Source organism: Phoxinus phoxinus (genome assembly GCF_949152265.1).
Source record: "Phoxinus phoxinus genome assembly, chromosome: 21".
In the NCBI taxonomy this organism is placed as follows: Eukaryota; Metazoa; Chordata; class Actinopteri; order Cypriniformes; family Leuciscidae; genus Phoxinus; species Phoxinus phoxinus.
This window is the reverse complement of record NC_136896.1, coordinates 29,923,124-29,946,286: the sequence shown is the minus strand read 5'-3', so window position 1 is coordinate 29,946,286 and position 23,163 is coordinate 29,923,124. Positions and strand designations below refer to the sequence as shown.

The 23,163-nt window shown below is 37.6% G+C and overlaps 1 protein-coding gene across 4 annotated transcripts in view; it reads left to right on the top strand.

Annotated features, from left to right (window-relative positions):
- Window positions 1-23,163, top strand: part of slc39a11 (solute carrier family 39, member 11) — a 159,187-nt gene that overhangs the window by 79,858 nt on the left and 56,166 nt on the right. For 2 of the 4 annotated variants that reach the window (XM_079595591.1, XM_079595593.1), the window contains exon 5: window positions 7,058-7,196. In XM_079595591.1, the coding sequence (XP_079451717.1) occupies window positions 7,058-7,196 (139 nt within the window). Of the gene's footprint in view, window positions 1-7,057; window positions 7,218-23,163 lie in introns of all 4 variants that reach the window. The other 2 variants (XM_079595590.1, XM_079595592.1) reach the window with 1 other exon arrangement.

Genomic DNA, 23,163 nt, shown 5'->3' with positions numbered 1-23,163 from the left:
TGTGTGTTTGTGTGTGTGTGTGAGTGTGAGTGAGCATGTGTCTGTGTGTGTGAGTGAGTGTGTGTGTGAGTATGTGAGTGTGTGTGGTTGTGTCTGTGTGTGAGTGAGTGTGTGTGTGTGTGTGTGTATGTGAGTGTGTGTGTGTGTGTGTGAGTGAGTGTGAGTGAGCATGTGTCTGTGTGTGAGTGTGTGAGTGAGTGTGTATGTGAGTGTGTGTGGTTGTGTGTGTGCGTGCATGTGTGTCTGTGAGTGTGTGTGTGTGTGTGTCTGTGTGTGTGTGTGTGTGTGTGTCTGTGTGTGTGTGTGTGTGTGTGAGTGAGAGCGCGTGTGTGGATGAGTGTGTGTGTGTGTGTGTGAGCGTGTCGTGTGAGAGAGAGTGTGTGTGTGTGTTAGCGTGTGTGTGTTTGCGTGTGTGTGTGAGCGCGTGTGTGTGTGTGTGTGTGTGAGAGAGCGCGTGTGTCTGTGTGAGTGTGTGTATGTGTGTGTTAGCGTGTGTGTGTGTTAGCGTGTGTCTGTGTGTGAGTATGAGAGCGTGTGCGCGTGTGAGAGTGTGTGTGTGGATGAGTGTGTCTGTGTGTGTGTGTGTGTGTGTGAGCGCCTCAGTGTGTGAGTGCATGTGTGTGTGAGCGTGTGTGTGTGTGTGTGAGAGCGTGTGTGTGTTAGAGCGCGTGTGTGTGTGTGTGCGCACGTGTGTGTGTGCACGTGTATATGTGTGTGTCTGTGCGTGTCGTTTGAGGGTCCAGGCTGATGAGGTTTTGTCGGTCTTGCCTCAGAAGTGTCAGAGGTTAATAACTCTCACGTTGGCGATTCTCAAAGACACGCATCAGTGTTTACAATCGCGTTTCATCAGGAATGAGGAGCGGTGATGTCCCACTGTAGGTCACACACTTTCTCCTCTGCTAACACTGTGTGAGGATGTCTTAAGTTCTCTCTGCATATTAAAGAAAACATGAATAAATGACACACTTCACCATCAATATCTGATGATAACCAATGCTGCGTTCTGATTGTTTCATTACATTTCATTAATATGTATGAACATTTGATTCATTTGTTTCTGAATTCTTGCTCAAACGGCACGCGTCAAACACTCACACACTGCAGATGATACGCATCGAGGTGAATGCTTTTGTGTTTGTGTGATTGATGGTGCGTGATTGCACTGCATATGTCAATCATAAGTACCGTATATTGAAGCTCCTCATCGCATGTTTTGAACTGTAATCTGAGTTATAATCTGTTCCGTCTCTGGCGCTCTTATGGTTTGATTATAGAGATTATCTATAGGGCATTATCTGTGTAGGGCTCTTCTGTGCTGGCCTATAGTGAAGTTCTGATATTCTGTCTCCTGTGGTCGTGACATCGGCATTTCCTTCATATTACATTTGAGAGACGAGAGGCTTTTGACTTTCCTGGATTTCCTGAAAGAGCTGGTATTTTTTTTTTTTTTTGCCAAACGCAAGATGACGTGAGCGTCTTCAGGCAGACAGAGCCATTCATTCATCCATTCACCAATTCATTCATTCATTCATTCATCCATTCACCAATTCATTCATTCATTCATTCATCCATTCACCAATTCATTCATTCATTCATCCATCCATTCATTAATTCATCCATTAATCCATGCATTCATCCATTCATTCATCCATCCATTCACCCATTCACCAATTCATTCATTCATCCATTCATTGATCCATTCATTCATCCATCCATTCATCCATTCACCAATTCATTCATTCATTCATTCATTAATCCATTCATTCATTAATCCATTAATCCATGCATTCATCCATTCATTCATCCATTCATTCATTCATTCATCCATCATCCATTCATCCATCTATCCATCCATCATCCATTCATTCATTCATCCATCCATCCATTTATCCATCCATCATTCATTCATTCATTCACTCATCCATCCATTCATCCATTCCATCCGTCCATCCATCCATCATTTATCCATCCATTCATTCATCCATTCATTCATCCATCCATTCATCCATCCATCCATCATCCATCCATCCATTTATCCATCCATCATTCATTCACTCATCCATTCATCCATTCATCCATCCATCATCCATCCATCCATTTATCCATCATTCATTCATTCACTCATCCATCCATTCATCCATTCCATCCGTCCATCCATCCATCATTTATCCATCCATTCATTCATCCATTCATTCATCCATCCATTCATCCATTCATCCATCCATCATCCATCCATCCATTTATCCATCCATCATTCATTCATTCATTCACTCATCCATTCATCCATTCATCCATCCATCATCCATCCATCCATTTATCCATCATTCATTCATTCATTCATTCACTCATCCATTCATCCATCCATCCATCATCCATTCATTCATTCATCCATTCACCAATTCATTCATTCATCCATTCCAGGGTTCCCGCGGGGTCTTAAAAAGTCTTAAAAAGTCTAAAATTCTGAACTTTAAATTGAAGGCCTTAAAACGTCTTAAAAATGGCCAGATTTTCAGCCGAGGTCTTAAATTTATTTTAGTCAGGTCTTAAAAAGGTTTTACCCTCGCTCATTTCCTGAAATGCTGGCCACAGAAAGTTATTACAAAGTAGCAAAAAAGTATGGAGTCGTAGCCTTCAAAGCGGAGCTGTAGCAGGGGTCTCTGACACGGCGCTCGCGAGCTACCAGTAGCTTGTGGCCTGATTAGCGGTAACTCGCCAAGAGGCCGTTCACATATTGCGTCTTTTGTGAGCTCAAGTTCGTTATTTCAAATTTAGGCGCGCGCCAAGCGCACTCATATTAGAAGCAATGCAGCCGTTTTTTCCAGGCGGAGCGAAAAAAAAAAAGCTCAACTTTTCAGAATTCTGCAAGCGCACCGCAGGTCATGTGACAAGAACCAACCAATCCGCTTCACCCTTTCCGTAACAACATTGAAAGCTCAGTCAACATGAAGGATGGGGGTGCACCCAAACACTGCAGGTGTTTTTCTCTTCTCCGTAAATAAATAATGGCTACAGCAAGCGTTTATCAGTGGAAATCCATTAGCTAGCTACTAAAACTTCTTTGTCGTTGTGGAGAGCGCAGTGCATGGTTGCATAGCAACGACAGACGCAACGGGAAAATCGGACCAAATCTTACTATTAATAATAAAAGATAAGCTAATGTGCATTGTAAATGTCAGTCATTTATCTTTTTTTGACATTAATTCTATATAAAAATTATTTAAAGGCTGAAATACGTGAGGTTTATCTTTTTATAAAACCTTTTTTGTCACAACTTTATTTGAACTTGTAACTTACATGTTAGTAGATAACATGTTGCAAGACACTCTTTTAAAATCTAGCCATAATTTTTTAGGTTATTATTTTAATGTTTATGTAAACAAAATTGTATTTGTTATTTGCTGGTTAATGCGTCATGTAGGTCTTAAATTTAAATCTTTATGGTCTTAAAATGTCTTAAAAAGGTCTTAAATTTGACTTACTGAAACCTGCAAGAACCCTGCCATTAACCAATTCATTCATTCATTCACTCATCCATCCATTTATCCATCCATACATCCATCATCCATTCATTCATCCATCCGTCCGTTCGTCCGTCCGTCCGTCCATCCATCCATCATCCATACGTCCATACATCCGTCCATCCATCCATCCATCCATCCATCCATCCATCCATCCATCCATCCATCCATCCATCCATCCATCCATCATCCATCATCCATTCATTCATCCATCATCCATCATCCATTCATTCATCCATCCATCCATCCATCCATCCATCCATCCATCATCCATTCATTCATCCGTCCATCATCCATCATCCATTCATTCATCCATCATCCATCATCCATCATCCATTCATTCATCCATCCATCCATCCATCCATCCATCCATCCATCCATCCATCCATCCATCCATCCATCCATCCATCCATCCATCATCCATTCATTCATCCATCCGTCCGTTCGTCCGTCCGTCCATCCATCCATCATCCATACGTCCATACATCCGTCCATCCATCCATCCATCCATCCATCCATCCATCCATCCATCCATCCATCCATCATCCATCATTCATCCATCATCCATCATCCATCATCCATCATCCATTCATTCATCCATCCATCCATCCATCCATCCATCCATCCATCCATCATCCATTCATTCATCCGTCCATCATCCATCATCCATTCATTCATCCATCATCCATCATCCATTCATTCATCCATCCATCCATCCATCCATCCATCCATCCATCCATCCATCCATCCATCCATCCATCCATCCATCCATCCATCCATCCATCCATCCATCATCCATCATCCATTCATTCATCCATCCGTCCGTTCGTCCGTCCGTCCATCCATCCATACGTCCATACGTCCATACGTCCATACATACATATTATATAGACTCATTACATGCAAAGTGAGATATTTCAAGCCTTTATTTGTTATAATTTTGATGATTATGGCGTACAGCTTATAAAAACCCCAAATTCAAAATTTTTACATTGTGAAAAGGTTTTCATAAGCTGTAAGCCATAATCATCAAAATTATAACAAATACTTTCTTGAAATATCTCATATATAATATATTATCATAATATATTAGTTTCACCTTTTAAGTTGAATTACTGAAATAAATGAACTTTTTCACCATATTAAAATTTTTCGAATTTCACCTGTACATATATTTATTACATAAAAGTTGAATTTTATAAGCTTATTTTGTCACCGCTACATAATTAAAGCTGTGACAGTCGAAGGCAGGAAGCGTCCAACTCCACATTTAGAAAAAAAATGATGCTTTTATGTCATTTTGACTCTTAAACATAAGAGTATAATCAATATAAAATAAGGTCTCGGCTCTAATGGACGATACGCAATGTGCAGTTTCAGAACAGAAGTGTTTTTATTTTTGTCTGCATTTATGCTCATAATTTGACTCCAGCATGGTTTGCCACATGCGTGAACCGAAGAGGACATTATTAAAGTGTTTGCTTTGCCATGAGGTTTATTCAGTGAAGTCACATGAAGTTTAGCAGAGATAATTGTCATTATGCAATATTTTCTTAGTTTTAAATGGCCAGTCATTCGTACAGTGTGATGATATCATTTATATGATTATCATACTAAAATGTAGAGAAATGGTAAACATTTCTTAGTGTGTCATCCATTATTCAGCTCAGTTTCCGCCTGGCGGCTTGTATGTTTTTGTTTTGCGATAGATTTTCCCCCGTGTTGACTTCTTAATGTCACATCTCTCTCTATGCCTTTACTTATTCAGAGCGAATGCAACAGCCTGAGGTTCTTTATTAATGGCAGCTCTCGAATGGATGCCTGCAATTTCACCATGCTTCTGTTTTCAAAAGCTAATCTTTTTCTAAAGACAAATATATATATATATATAGGTCAATATCCGTGACTGAAACCCCATTGGCATTCTGTGTTTGCGTAGAGAGATATTTTCTTGGTTGACATCTTGACAAATCGTGTCACTATGCCTTGAAAATCAAAAACACAGTGCAAGGCTTTTCAAAGGCACTAAGATTTTTTTATTAGGGGTTCAAGCATGAAATGCTGAAACCCTATTGTAATTGTAAGGATTTGTAAAACTGATCGTGCAGGCCAAACCGTGAGGCCTAGAGACTTGAATCCTGGCCAGATGGTAGGCCTCAATTTGGGGAGAACCTATCAGAGTATGACCCCGATTGGCCCATAGGTGGCGCTACAGCAAAATCGCTCATAACTCTTAGACTCAAGTGTCTTACACCGCTGTGATCCCTGGCTCAAGGCGGACAAAATGTATATCTCCAATTTCGATTTAGGCAGGAAAAAATTTCTGCTATGTCGAATTTTATCCAAAACCTACTTTTGTGAACTAGTTTTTCGCCTGATCGAAACTAAACCAGTCTAGGAAAATTTTCTGGACTCTCTAGATCAATAATGATCAATAAAAAATATTGAACTTTTGCGTTTGGTTGGCTGTAACGGTCATTTAGAAAAGGGGTGTGACAAAATACACCCAAAAGCCTTTAAATCCTAAATAATAACTCAGAACTTCACAAAAATTGATGAGCATATGTGCCCTAACATGGTGAAGAAGCATGCAGAGTTTCATGGAGATCGGACCATAAGTGGCGCTATAACTGGCAAAAAGCTTTCATTCTTATTAGGGGTTCAAGCATGAAATGCTATAAAATGGCTGTGGCAAAATACATTTAAAAGCCTTTAAATCCTAAACGAAAACTCAGAACTTCCCAAAAATTGGTGGGCATATGTGACATAACATGGTAAACGATCATGCAAAATTTTATGGAGATCGGACCATAAGTGGCGCTAAAACTGTTAAAAAGCTTTGAAAACCATATATTTCCTAAATAAATTGCCTGTATTGGCTGTAAATGGACAAATCCATCTATTATTTCAGTGGTTAAAAGCTTGCTAAATAAAACTTAATGTCTTTTGATGCTTGTGTGCTTAAAGGCCTCAAAAGCTTGAACCCCGATTAATGCTGCTTGCAGCTTTAATTATTATTAATTAATAATTATTGTTGTGCTTCTAAAATCATTCTAATATGATGATTTGGTGGTGCACAAGAAACAGGATTTTTCAGGATTTTTTTAAATAGAAATATTTTGTAACATTATAAATGTCCCTTTTAATCAATTGAATGCATTCTTGCTGAATAAAATTATATATATATATTTTTTTTCTTAATTAATCTATACTGACCCCAAACTTTTGAACGGTAGTATTTTAAATGTTCCTACCTGAAGAGAACTTTTATACTGTAGAGGTGTACAATATATCAGTTATTAGCCGATATTATATATCTTTTAATTTATTGTTCTTGGTCAATTTGGATATTCCATTTTTTTTTAAGAGATATTAAAGAGATTACATATTTTGCCCTGCAAATGGGAACACACAATGGGAACACACACTAGAGTTGTGAGTGTCCTGGAGGTTAAAGATGAGATCTCATTCAATAGTTCACAATTCAATGCCATTTGCATTGTGTTTACATCTGTGCACTTCATTGTGTCTTGCAGGGCATCGTGTCGGACCCTCACATGGCGCTGGCGCTGCCGTCGGACGGTAAACTGGGCAGTAAGAAGAAGAAGAAGAGCTCTCTGGCCGGCCTGTGTGAGGAAGAGGAGGATGAGGAAGAGCAGATGTCCATCAGGATAGGTAGAGCAGGAGTTCTCTCAGGCAAGCTCTTCTTCACGACCACACTCTCGTCTCTCACACTATAGCGTTAGATGTGTGTGTCCGCTGTATGATGGCTCTCTCCGGGGTTCCTCACGCGTCTCTGTCGCATTCCTGGATCTTTTTGTGGTGGACGAGCTCACTTTCTTCTCAGACTTTATTCTTTCTCTTATGTCTCTTTAATGTGCTGGTGGTGGGTCTCTTTTCAAAAACTGCTTTTTGCCATGAATAGAGCACAGAAGGAACACACTGTTGTCTCAAGTGGTGCTTAATGCATTATTTATGGGAATATTATGATTATTTTAGCTGTTATTTACGGTAACAATGAAGACAGAAAAAAAAAATCTATATATATATATAAAAATGCATGGAAAAAATTAATAGAATTACAGGTGAAACTGGAAAAATTAGAAAATCGTGCAAAAGTTATGAAAACAATATTTCACAATATTCTAATTTTGATAAGCTGTAAGCCATAATCATCAAAATTATAACAAATAAAGGCTTGAAATATCTCACTTTGCATGTAATGAGTCTAGATAATATATTAGTTTCACCTTTTAAGTTGAATTACTGAAATAAATGAACTTTTGCACCATATTAAATTTTTTTCGAGTTTCACGTGTGTATATATATATATTAAAATGAATGGAATAAAACGTGCCAAAAAAAGTAAGGAAAAAATAAATTCGTTTTTTTTTTTCAGGGCTGATTTTATTGTTTAAATCATTACAATAATTCAGAAGAATTCACTAAAGGGATACTACATTTTTGCTCCCATATTTGGCATATCAGGTGGAATTATTCCATAATATCGGACTTCTGAATACTCCATCATGCAGAAACTGAAATGACTATTCTTCTTCACCCATTAAGCATAATAGCTTTTTCACTTTGATGTCAGAGAAATGTAGTTCAAATGACTCATAAATGTATTTTTATTAACTCTCTGTATCTAGAGAACATTGTTAAAAGCTGTAATTCCCGAGGCAGAATCCACACAGTGTAATTATCAGAGCTAAACGAGTGTGAAAGTATTACATGCTGAACGAGTGTAATGTGCCGCTGATAAACCGGCTGCGGGCGCTTTATGACATCATCAACATCTGCACACGTCCATACATCAATCATTTATATATGTGTAATATAAAGCTTATTTAAGGAAATGGGTAAATTGACTAAATGGATTGTCAGTTTGGTGTAATTATCACATTTTTGCTCTAGTTAATGGTGTTATTACTTATAATTTCATGATTGTATTCAGCTACTGCAATAAACCATTTTTCACACAGGATTTAAATTACTCATACTGGGCTTTTGTGAATATCAGTAATTATTACCCACAGTAAAAAAAAAAAAAAAATCCTGTGTGAATGCATTTATTTTTTAATTTATGTATTAAAACAAAACAAAAATCTATCATAAAAGCAATACCAGAATAAACTACTTAATTTCTTTATTAAATAAATAAATAAATAAAAGTACATAATGTATTTAAGTAACTATGATCAAACATCAAAACAATACTAAAATAAATGTTTTTATTTAAATAATGTATATTATTAAAGGTGTTCAGTTAGTGAACAAGTAAATTAATTTTTTATGTATTATTTATTTATTTATTTATGTATTTATTTATTTATTATCATAAAAGCGGTACTAGAATTTGTTTTTGTTTAAATAAATAAATAAAAGTTAAATTATTTATATATGAGTTATATATGATATATGAGCATAATGCATTGTTTTATTTCATAATTTAATTAATTAAATAAGTGAACAAGTTAATAAATAAAATGAATGTATTTTTTATTTATATAATTTATGTATAAAATAAAAAAATGCAAAAAAAATATATTTTATTTATTTATAATCTATTAAATGTATAAGTAAATAAATTAAATTAAAGTATTTATTTATTTATGATATAATGTTTAATCTTCAATTTTCTCCAATAATAACATTAATTCCAAATTGGCTTCTACTGAGTGTCATCTTAGTTTGCAAATTGCTTTTATTGATTTGTCTGGTGTACTTTGATGATTATGATATTCATTGCTAGAAATTTTTTTTTTTTTACATTATTTATATGCGTCACAAATTTTGATAGCAAGGTATTTGCAAACTCACAGAAAATGAATATAAAACCAATCTGCTGATTTAATATTTGTGACCCTGGATCACAAACCCAGTCTGGAGCCGCACGGGTATATCTGTGGCAATAGCAACTATACATTGTATGGGTCAAAATTATCCATTTTTCTTTTATGCCAAAAATCATGAGGATATTAAGATCATGTTCCATGAAGATATTTAGTAAATTTCCAACCATAAATATATTAAAAATATATTTTTGTGAGTGAATGCAGCACAATCGTGGACATAAATGCACAACTTTAAAGGAGATTTTCTCAATGTTTAGATTTTTTTGCTCCTCAGATTCCAGATTTTCAATAGTTGTGTCTCGGCCAAATATTGTCCTATCCTAACAAACCACACATCAATGGAGAGATTATTTATTCAGCTTTCATGTATAAATCTGAAGTCTGAGGTCCTGAAGTCTCCTCAGCTGATAACCGTGAGTACAGAGGCTCTGGAGTTCAGAGAGCTCGGCTGGACTGGGAATCTCAGGTGTGCTGTCGTGACTGCGGTTGGTTATCAGCATGAAATGAAGAGTGATACAGGAGGTTATTATATCTGACCAGCGCCATTACATCTCACAGCACATTACAGGCTTACAGGAGCCGAGAGAGTCTGCATGTTTCTTCATCATCTGTTGCTTAACACTGCCTGTAAATTCACCCGCCGCTTCGGGAATACAGTGTGTTTGCACACGGTCAGAGAACGGGTCGGTGTTTCCTCACACTTCTCTCTTCTGCTCATGCGCCGCTATTCTCAAATCTGTTTCTCTTGATGATTGATCTGCAAACCGGAAGAAATCAGTTTCCGTGAAGCCTGTATATGCAATGCATTAAGGTATTCATAATGTCTCATCATACATATATTTGTTAATAAATGTAAAAATGTTACTTAACCAGTTCATTTGACACCTTTAAAGGATTAGTTCACTTTTAAAAAAACCTTTGCTGATAATTTACTCACCCCGATGTCATCCAAGATGTCCATGTCTTTCTTTCTTCAGTCCAAAAGAAATAAAGGTTTTTGATATATATATTTAGACATTATCAATGACTACTTTATCATTGCTGATTTGTTGATTGTGCATTAAAAAAAATGGCTCTATATTTTAGATTTTTCATTTTTCCAACGGCCATTTTTGACCAAGATCTCAAATGTTAAGACAATTTAACTTTTTGTCCACAGTTTTCTTTTTTTTTCTTCGCGTTTATAGTAAGTGCCACAAAAGTTTCTTACGATTTCAATGAAGTAAAATAGTAAAAAAAAAAAAAATAATAGATCTAAATTGCCCGAAGACCAGAGGGTTCAAGATAATACATAATATAATGTAGGAAGTTAATGTTGGTCAATTGTTTCTATATATTATGTAATATATTAAACTGTTTACTGAACAATAGGAAATCAATATAATGTATTATAACTGTGGCTAGAGTTATTTAAAACACATTTTGAGTCCATTAGGAATACCTTTAAAGGAACACTCCGACTTTTTGGGACTTTAGCCCATTCACCTTATCCCCCAGAGTTAGATAAGTCCATACACACCTTTTTCATCTCCGTGCGTGCTATAAGTCTGTTTGACGCACCCACCGCTAGCCTAGCTTAGCACAAAGACTGGATGTGAATGGTTGCAGCTAGCATACTAATCCAAATAAGTGACAAAATAACGCAAACATTTTCCTATTTACATGTTGTGATTTGTATAGTCACAGAGTGTACAAAAAACAAAGTCATATGAGACACAGACATATTTTAACCATATAAATACTGGGAACTATATTCTCTGAAGGCGAAGCACTGCTGCTTGGGCGGAGTAATAACCGCAGCACCTGAGACGCGCCGTGGTGAGGAGCAGAGTTCGTTCAGAGCGCGTCTCAGGTGCTGCGGTTATCACTCCGCCCAAGCAGCAGTGCTTCGCCTTCAGAGAATATAGTTCCCAGTATTTATATGGTTAAAATATGTCTGTGTCTCATATGACTTTGTTTTTTGTACACTCTGTGACTATACAAATCACAACATGTAAATAGGAAAATGTTTGCGTTATTTTGTCACTTATTTGGATTAGTATGCTAGCTGCAACCATTTACATCCAGTCTCTGTGCTAAGCTAGGCTAGCGGTGGGTGCGTCAAACAGACTTATAGCACGCACGGAGATGAAAAAGGTGTGTATGGACTTATCTAACTCTGGGGGATAAGGTGAATGGGCTAAAGTCCCAAAAAGTCGGAGTGTTCCTTTAATAATGAATTTTGTATAGAGGCTTCATATGATCATAAAACTGCTTATTATTGTGTTTTCCTTTTTTTGGGTGATTTTCCTTTCCAGCCATCTCAGTGCACATCATCATGTCCAGAAGTCGAGAGAGGTGTGTGGTGTGTAAGTGAAGATGTCCGTTTGCCATTTCTTACCCCGCACACATTGTGCTGGTGTGTGTGTGTGAGGCAGGTGTGGCCGGTGTGTGTCGGTGCTGTTGTGCGCTCTCTCTCTCTCTCTCTCTCTCTCTCTCTCTCTCTCTGTCTCTCTCTCTCTCTCTCTCTCTCTCTCTCTCTCTCTCTCTCTCTCTCTCTCTCTCTCTCTCTCTCTCTCTCTCTCTCTCTCTCTCTCTCTCTCAGCACGGCACATTTCTTCTGATCACTGACTTCAGTGTGAAACTGTGCAGTGCTGGAGGAGAACCGACACACACTGCGCTCGATGCCTTTCTGTCATTTCATTTCATATTAAATCTTATATTCGGAATAAAAGCAACATTTGGCCATCCTGAGTTTTAGACAAAAGGTTTCAGTTAAAAAAATCTTGAATGACAAATGGATAAAGCACTATTTATATACGTATATATAAACTTGCCAAAAGCTTTATCCATTTGTCATTCAAGATTTAAATAAATGTGACTGGACAGCTATTATTATTATTATTATAATAATTTAAAATTAATTATTTATTTATTGAATGTATACATTTATTAATATTTATATGAAATATAAACACACACACACACACACACACACACACACACACACACACACACACACACACACACACACACACACACACACACACACACACACACACACACACACACACACACTAGTATATATACAGTGCTATGCTTAAGTTTAGACACCCCAGCTAAAGTTGCCTAAAAAGAGGAATAAAAATCATCTTTTGGAAATTGATCTTAATGCCTTAATTTAAAAAGTGAGGAAAACTCCAACCTTTAAGGACACCAATTTTCTTTGTGAATGAATAATGTAAAATAGAGTGTGCATAAGTCAGGACACCCCTGTGTTAAATACTACATTAGTTATTTTTCTCGTAGCTTTATTGGCTTAATACCTACATTTTTTAATTAATTAATCCTTACGGAGTCTTTCAGAATTAAAGCGGCTGTTATTGAATATTGAAGCTGTTAAAAACTCAAGGGAAGCGGACAGTAAACCTGTGGCCGGCACAGAGTGTGTTTACACACGGCTGAAATCCTAAAGGCTTAGCAGCCGGAAACAGCCGGAGTCATAAAATAATGACAGAAAATGAAAATACGACTGTTGGATTATTTATGTAATTGGAAAAATCAAATACCTTCTCTATTTGCTCGATGGGAAAATATCATGTTTGTTGTGGCGGCGCGTGTGTTTGCACGTCTTACTCTCCCGCATCGCTGTTTATAAAGTGCTGGCGATATTTGCTGTTTATTCTCTTATTGTGTTTTTTGAGAGATTCCCCCTGAGACTGCTCTTGTTGTGTGAGATGGTATTTGAGCTGGAGGTCATCAGGAGGAGGATTTGCCCAGAAACACAACAGGCCTGAGTAGACGGGCAATATCTCTCGTTTTCAGCGGCGTTCGGGATGGAGATATGATGATGAGCCGCTCGTGCTGAGCCGATCGTAACTTGGCTGCCTTCACCACATGTACAGTTTTCATATTGCACTAACAGCAGGCCTTAAGTAAACAGACTGTAAACAAACAGTGTCATCGTGATTGCCTCAAGGTGAGATATCTTGGCAAATGGATACAGCATTTGGCAAAGAAAAGCAATAGGCACACATATATATATATATATATATATATATATATAAACTAGGGCTGTCAAACGATTAAAATATTTAATAGTGATTATTCACATTAATGTCATAGTTAACTCGCGATTAATCGCACATTTTTATCTATTCTAAATGTCTCTTGATTTCTTTTTGTTCCATTATTTTTTCTCATTTTAATGCTCTTATCAACATGGAAAAGTGGATCGGCTTGCTTTGTGCAAATGTTTTTTATTGAAAACAACACTGGATATACTGTGTTCAATTTCACACTGACATTCTCACTTGGAGCGAATAATCTCTCACACAATGTAACACTGTCCATCAATAAAAGGCTGAAAGAAATACTGACGAGGTGACGCTACTGATATTGACGAGTGGGCGTAGAAACGCATCAGCTGTGTGTGTGTGTGTGTGCTTCACCATCAAGTGGTATTTAGACTGGACGTGCTGCGATGATAACTCAGTTCACAACGACACCACACACACAGATCACTTTGGTCTAGTCAATTGAACCATTTGGCAACTTTTTAAAAGTAAACTTTCCATTCAGAATCCTATTGGCATCCATTTCGCCGTTAAAGGGGGTCGCACACCGGACGAGAAGCGCAGCGCCTCGTATTTAAAATTCTCTCTGAGTGTACACACACCGGCGCCGCCGTTCGGCGTTTTTATTGTTGGCCATAAACTGAGAAAGTGCGCGTCCGATGTGCGATACGAGTTGTCCTAGACGCGTCTCGGCGCTTCTCGTCCACTCTTTGGCCGGTTCGCATCGCAAGCCAAACAAGTGTGTGCCTGTTGTTTTGTGTCTGGTCTAGCTAGATCCGGTGTGGTGTTGTAGTTTTAATAACGTTACTAGTTGTTGCAAAAGCATGTGAAAAAAACTATAAAGTTTGCTCTGCGTTAATCGCGCGATAAAAAAAATTGACGCCGTTAAAATGGGTTTGCGTTAACACCGTTAATAACGCGTTTAACGGACAGCCCGAATATATATATATAAGAAGTTGCTTTCACGTCTGCAGCTAGTGCAGAATGCAGCGACCAGACTGTTGACTGGCACCAAGATATATTCCAGTATCTCTCCGGTGCTGGCCTCTTTGCACTGGCTCCCTGTGGAGTATGGTCGGGTGCAATACAACTAGTCACCCCTCAACCCCTCAACCCTTGTTCTAAAATATAGATAATGATCAAATTCTTGAATTTCAATGTTGTTTAATTATTTGTGTTCCAATGTTATTTTCATTTCAAAGTAATCAAATAACACAAAGTGCATAATGCAATCATATCTGACATATACTGTAAAGTTTAATTGTTGAACACTTCACTTAAAATATGTATATTAATTTCTTAGAATTTTTATTGAATTGCAATTCTGCTTCCTTTAATTCAAATTCGAATTGTAATTCAAATTCAAGAATTCAGGAGTCATTCTCAATTCAATTCTGAATTGTGCACAAGCCTGCTTCACACCACAGTCATGATAAAAACATCAATGTTTTCACTCATCCATAAACATTATTAGATCCATCGGCATGACGACAAGTTCCATAATTCCGGTTATTCACTGCGTCATCAACCTACGCCTTTGTTATTGTAAGAGGTTAGCGACCCCTAGCGGCGAAAAAAATACATATTGTAGCTTTAAATGCTTCATAGTGTAAACAATTATTCAGAATATTATTGAACATGTTTACTGCAAATAAACCAAGACATGATTGTTCTTTTCCATTCTCAAAATACCAGAGATGTTTGCTTAGACTGTTTATTATGCTGCACAGTAATTAAATTATTAATTCTCTTTCATGTTGTTCACATTATGTTAAAATATGTGCAGACAAAACCAGTCTGGAGTGCATCGCAGATCTTTTGAGCTGCTGAGAGACCACTGGGAATTTCACCTGCTTATTTGTGTATTGATGTGTTGTAATTCCCCCTCTCTGAATGTGTGCTTGACATTTCACAGCTAATATCTAGTTTACATGCTGCTAAATGCCCCAAACTAAACTCTAGTATCTTTCAACATTTAACACTAACATGGAAAGCATTTTTGCCAACCGTACCTATACATACAGTTCTCTGCCGTTTCCAGCTGCACCAATAACTTTGATTCCTTTTCACACAATTATGAATACAGGAGCAGATTATTGCTTAAAAGGGGGGTATAATGCCCATTTCACATGATGTAAAATACGTCTCTGATGTCCCCAGAGTGTGTATGTGAAGTTTTAGCTCAAAATACCCCACAGATATTTTTATATCGCATGATAAAATTGTCACTTTTTGAGTGTGAGCAAAAACGCACCGTTTTGTGTCTGTCCCTTTAAATGCAAATGAGCTGCTGCTCCCGGCACAGGGGGCGGAGCTACAAGAGCGCGTGTCCTTTTAGCGCACACACACACACACACACACACACACACACACACAGACACACACACACACACACACACACACACACACACAATGTCAGACAATGATGGAGAGACTCAAGAAGAAGTGACAACATGTTGAAGCAACAGGACATTACTGAATGGTTAGTAGATGAATTTATGTAGATTATGTGTAGTTATCTTCTAGTCATTGATTAGCATATTCTGTCTTGATAATCTATAAATCGTGTTCAGGGGGCGGGGTTTATGTAAATTTTAGGGTTGGTGATGTCACTAACCCGTGAGGAATGTCGTGTAGTTTCTACCAGCCGTTTGTTGTAGTCCTTAAAAAAATATTTCTTTAAAAGCAAATATCTCCCTTTGCTTTGATCTTTGAGCGTTGTAACTTTGCAGATGTTGTTTATGATCAAACAGCAACATTACACACTAACTACAGTTAGAAAAGGGAAATCATAATCAACCACCCCTTTAAAAAAGGTTCCTTGCACAACACTGTTATGAACACTTTTCCCACAGTGCATGATTTGTAAACTAACACATTTTGACATTTGCATCACACACAGTATGTGTGTGTTTTCTGCTGTAGTAAACTCTTGTGATGTGAAGCGCTCGGGTACGAGTCTGTGAAACTCCAGTCACGATAAAAGAGCTCAAAGACTAAAACGACATGGTTGCTTCAGCAAATATGTTTTTATCTCTTCTTTGCTTCTGTTAACACTATATCGGTCAGGTTAAGTGTCAGTGCTGCGCTATTTTCAAACCTTTTAGCGTCACTCACCGGACATTTCATTTACAAACTGCCGCGATACTTTCAACAACCGATGTAATAAAACTGCCAGATTCACGTTCATCTGCTTCAGATTAAACTGAACGTGCTTTTAGCGTCACTCACTGCACAATTCACTTTGAAAGTGTTGCAAGAAGCAATGTAATATCATTTTACAGAAATATGGCCACAGGCACACTGAGTGCATGTCATATCAACCCTGTAAAAATAATGGTTTAGTTATACTTGTATTCAGTAGACTGACCGTCGACCGTGATCAAACTTGAGTTCATTCATCCTCAGGAACATCTCTTCAAAAAAATGTCCTGCTGAATGTCTGCAGTTTTCTGAATAAATCTAGTTACCGTGATGAAAGAAACATTTGGTTTTGTAAGCCATCTGATCAATTTCGAGACATGCCCTAAAAAACTGGTTATTGCAGAAGTATTTTTTGTAGTTAATCCCACAGTGAATGGTTTTCATTGTCGGTTACATGAAATATCAGAGATGAGCTTGTTTGCTTTGATCAGGGCATTGCTCATGGACTTGATAAGTCACTCTGAGTTGCTGATGCACAATGATCCCCTCATATTTGCATTTTAATAATGTAATCCTTTTTCTGTTGAGTTGAACACATTTGAGTTAATGCCAAAGTGAACAGGCTTTAGCACTCGAAGGAAAATTCAGAACTGTGAACTTCTTTATTCTTGCCACTGAAATGACTGATTGAATTTGCAAACGAGGTCGATGGTTGTTTGTAGAAGATTCCTGCACTGCAAACGATGTTTTTAATAATTTGATTTTAATTACATCAGGAGGATCATGGGATATCAGATCTTGAGTAATCAGCTCATGCAATTATTGAGGTATTTTGATTCTTATCATAAGCTTCTGATGATGAGAGATGAATTCCCAACGGTGATACATATTATCAGTTGCGTGTGTGTGTATATATATATATATCTATAATAGATATATGGAACACAAAGCCCTTCCCTAAACACGTTTTCACTTAGAAAATAAAAGTCATATCCCTGTGAAATAACACTTGTGATTTGACATCAAACAGCTCTAGAAGTGTTTTTCAGATAGCTGAAGGTCAGGGCTTTGTGTACGTGAGTGTGTGAGTTTGTGTACGTGAGTGTGTGAGTTTGTGTCCGTGAGTGTGTGAGTTTGTGTTGACTTGCGATGTTTATACTGTGGTCAATGACACGTGACACAGCCATAGGCGTCGATTTCGGTGGGGACGCGTACCCACCAGATTTTTAGGGTTGCTAGTAGGGCTGTAACGATACACCAGACCCACGATTCGGTTCGTATCATGATTTTTTTTGTGATAAAAAAAATAAAAAAATCTCTCCATGTTTCCGGTGCTGATGCGGTGGTGACGCGTTCACGTAACATGTAAGGCTGGCGCTGCCAATAAAGCATCTAAAAGCTTTCACAAACAACCGGCAAAAGTAATGATTATGAATATGTCAAATATAGCGTGGAGATATTTTAATTGTTTATTAATAAACAAGTATTTTCTGTGTCGGCTGCAGAGATGAAGTTGACGATGCTGACTTGCGATATTCGCAGTCGTGAACGCGCCGGAGAGAAATGCACATCTCATTCGGATTACATAGTTTTCTTTCGTTTTTAATTGTTCTGTTTGAAAGTATGATTCAAGCGTTCTGTAGATAATAGATATATTTCTCAGGTCTGAGAGGCGAGTTGGCTATGCTGAGTTTCGGTTCATTTATGAGACGAGCTCCAGTTCATGCGCCGGCGCCTCCGTGTCGTGATATCTATTATCTGCTTTACTTATTACTTATTAAATCCAGGCAATTGGTTGATGAAACATTGATTATAATTAAGATACAATTAATACAAAACGAAATTCACTTTAAAGAAAGGCTTTGTGCTTTTTTGTTTGATGTCTCTGAGGAAGTTTTAAAGCAGTCCGAGAACTGTCACGTACGTAACATGGTTTTTTCCTCGTAAATGCGAACATGAAAAATAAAATGAATGTTTTATGTTCTGTGGAGAGCATAGCTTGGAGAGCTTACATTAGTAAGCTACTGGACATCGTCTTTCAAAACATGACCTGCGCGAAAGAGAAAAAAATAATAATGCGTCATTGTACCCAGCACTTCTGAAAATGCACTTCCGAATGCGTCTCTGTCCCCAGCACATTTCAAACCAAACTGACGCCCATGCAGAGTGCTAACCAGACGCAACTTGATAATTCGCCAAGAGATAAAAACCTGTGTCACATTCACACCGACAGCTGGAGGTTCATTGGTTCTTGCTGGACTGTGGAACTGGGCATCGCTTGTGAAAACCTGAACACAAAACATCACAGTATTGTTCTGTGTGAAGAGGAATTTCAGGCTGTTAGAAATGAACATTGTATGCAGAGGAAATACATTTGTGCTGTGCATGATGCATTGTATATTGCTCATTTGCATGTAATTGAAGTAACCGCATCACTGGACACAAGTTGATTGTTTTGAATTTTTCATTTCGTTTTTTATATTACTTTTTTTATTTTTAGTGTGTACTGTATACTTGTAGTTGTAGTTTATTTCAGGCCTTTTTTGTTTGTTTGTAGTTTAGTGTTATTGCTGTCTAGTGGTATCTTCATGGTATATTGTTGTTTCAAGCTTATTATATTCTTTTGATCTGGACCACAAAGGAAAATAATACATTCAGTTCTGGTTCGCTTAGCATTCACATTTTTTTAAGTCCGAGGGCCCTATTTTAGCGATCTAAGCACATGGTCTAAAGCGTATGGTGCAAGTGCACTTATCCGAGTCCGAATCCACTTTTGCTAGTTTAGCGACGGGAAAAATGGTCTGCGCTCCCGGCGCATGGTCTAAAAGGGTTGTCCCTATTCTCTTAATGAGTAATGGGTTTGTTTTGGGCGTAACATGCTATAAACCAATCAGAGTTTAGTTTAATTCGACACAAAATAATAATAATAAAAAATTGACTGATTGGCCATATTGCGTCATCTTCCTCATTGAAAAGCAATGATTTAAAGTAGTTTTGTCAGTGTGACCATCTCTGCAGACACAATCAGAAACAAAGACCCCAAGGGCAGCGTGTTCTTTCAGAACGATCGCAGGTCTAATGAATACAGATCTCGGTGTGCTTCTCTTCATAATGGCGTGTGTTACGTTTCTCGTTCTCAATGCCTGATCACATAAGCACAGATAAGGTGAGATGAGGTGAAAGCAGCGTGTGCGCTTTACTTTCGTCAGTCTCCTCTGTGTTAACAGAATGCTGCATTATGCAGAGAATATGCTGGTGGCGTGATTTCATGAATACACACACGCTTAGACTGCAACGGGCGACACATGATGAATAAACAGTATGAATGTATGCATGTGTGTGACGTGTGTTTCTATGGTAGCTGAGCCTCAGCGTTATCAAGACTGCGGTTTGGACCCCACTGCTGCTTCATTGTAGAAAGGGGAAATTTCTATCAGCGTTCTCTCGGACAAGGATTGTGCTAATAAATCATATTGATTATTACTTAATCTCGATTAATGTTTCAAGCTAAATATATTCTTTTGATCTAGACAAAAAAGGAAAATAATAAATTTAGTTCTGGTTCACACTGTCATTTTTAAGACTGAACCCAAAGTTACAAAACAACATAATGGGCCCTATTGTAACGCTCTGAAACGCAAGTATCAAACGCGAAACGCAAGTAACTTTGTGTGCGGATCCCGGCGCTGTTGCTATTATACCGGCGGGATAAACGACTCTTGCGCCCGACGCAAATCTAAAATGTGTGTGTCTGAAGTCGCTTCATTACTCATAGGTGTGGTTTGGGCGCAACGTGAAATAAACCAATCAGAGCGTCCTCTCACATTCCCTTTAAGAGCCGGCGCGCTTGTTCCACGGCGGATTGCTATTATAACGGCGGGTTTGCCGGCGCACGCCAGGAGCGGTTCACAGCCGAGGAGACCGACGCTCTCTTCAGGGCCGTAAAACACAGAGAAGTGACATTTTATGAGGATGATGGGAGAAACACACACACATTAGCTTCGGTTAAACAGGCGTATAATAATTTGGGTAAATGTGTAATCTAGATTTATGCCTTTTTTTCACATCTTCAAGGACACAACAATGATTTCCCTCGTGTGTTAATATGTTTCCTTGTAATAATGTATGATTTGCAAAAATAAAAATTGTTTTTTTCGTCTGTGTAGATTAGAGAAGCAAAGTGTGTGTGTGTTGTGCACACGCTACATTATGGCCAAGCATGCGCCCCTAAAATAGCATCTGAATAACGCCGCTGTCTTTAGACTGGGTTTCTCCTGGTCAGTGGAGGAGTTGTTTTCTGAAACTGCAAGATATCACCAGGGAACGTTTGCGCCGGAACACACCTCCTCTTTTCGCCGCGCAAGTTCATTCCCTAATTTACCGGTGTGCGTCTGTGGAGGGAAGAGTCCGCTGTGCGCGGGTGCAGAACAGGAATGATACATGCGTCGCTGTACAAAGTCAATTGCGCTGGGTGCAAGATAGGGCCCTATGGCTTTTATGACATATTTTGTGAGAGAACATGCTTTGATCTGAACTAAATGCGCTCATTGTATGTTTATACATATGATGGTATTTTATTTTTACCGGCTGAGACTCATAATAAAGAGCTTATGAAATGCAGTTTAAACCCGAATGCTGTTTTATTTTAGACATTTTCTGACACAGCGTTCTCTCAGAGAAGGATTGTGCTAATAAATTGCATTGTGCTATCTCAAGTTACTACAAATGAACAGGACATGTTTGTATTCTTATGACAGGGTAAAACGGCATGACTTTATCATCCAGGTCATTAGCATTCAGAAGTCAACTGTGCAGTATGACATCTCTATAAATTGATACAAGTAATATTAATAATGGTACGTTTTGTGTATTTTCTTTGTGACAGGGTAGATATTAGTGTCATGACCCGGCTCAAAGTCCACGACAACTTCAAAAAGGACACGGAGGATTGCCAAAAGTAAACCTATTTATTATAACAACTTAATATAAATATAAACACATTTTGACAGTTCAATGACAGTAGGGCTCTTCGAATGATGTCGCTTCTGTTCTTCTATAATATTCTGATTTACACACAGTGAGGTTAGTGTTGTTGTAATATTCTGATATACACACAGTGAGGTTAGTGTTGTTGTAATATTCTGATATACACACAGTGAGGTTAGTGTTGTAATATTCTGATATACACACAGTGAGGTTAGTGTTGTAATATTCTGATATACACACAGTGAGGTTAGTGTTGTAATATTCTGATATACACACAGTGAGGTTAGTGTTGTAATATTCTGATATACACACAGTGAGGTTAGTGTTGTAATATTCTGATATACACACAGTGAGGTTAGTGTTGTAATATTCTGATATACACACAGTGAGGTTAGTGTTGTAATATTCTGATATACACACAGTGAGGTTAGTGTTGTAATATTCTGATATACACACAGTGAGGTTAGTGTTGTTGTTTTTTTGTTCTTCGCTTTAGGGTAAAATACCCCGCACTGCCGGAAGCCGTGAATTATGAATAAATAAAATAGTAAATAGTAAATAAAATATGTACTGCACACTTTCCTCTCGGCAACAAAATAAACACACACACAAATGAGAAAACAGCAGTTCAGAAAGCATCTGATCGTAGTGATGTGGATGTTTGCACCCGCTCTGCAATTCAGCTCTCCAGTAAAGTCATGTCACGTTTATTTATATAACACTATACAAAATAGATTGTTTAAAAGCAAGCCGCTTTACAGTATTAAACATTATACATGTTCAGTTAGACTTACAACTTCATTTTTGACTATAAAGCGGCTCTCCAGTGTCTTCTTGTTTTTATTCGAGGGCGTCTGACTGAACAATAGAAATGAACCAGAGAAGATTTACACCTCACAGAAGGCGGAGCATCAGAGCCACACCCACATATGACATCATCACCACGGACCAATAGCAGTTCAGAGGTGTTCATCTAGCGGGAGAAAACTGTTCCCGGAAAGTTAACTTTGGGAAGCTGGTTCGAACTGCCGAAACGAACACCAAATTAACTTAGTTTTGGCCTGACGTCACACCAGCTCGCTCTTCAATCTCGCTTCAAGTATATCGGGACCTTTATGGTTAAACTGACAGTTTATTGTTGTTTTGAAGTAAATAAATATTGCAATATGGGAATCAAAACTCACGGACAGATAAATTATAATGTTGTTATAAAAATGTAGGTTTTCATATTAATTATTTGTATGACTGGCTACTTGGGTGTGTAATATGTTTATATTTTGTAATATATTTATTAAAAGATAAATGTCACATAAAAAATAAAACCATTTTATTATTAAACACACACATATATATATGTATATAATCTCACGTGAAGTAAAACAATTATAATATTTAATATAATAGTTATATATAGAATCTGTTATATTCTATAATATTTGTAAATTATATATTTTAAATATACGTAATATGTGACTATTCTATGCACAATAGATAAATTGTGTAATGACATATCTGCTTTATATTTTTGACATTCAATTAATTAATATATAAAAGCTTGCACAACATTTATTTTTGTGTTTTATTGCGTTCAGATGCTCA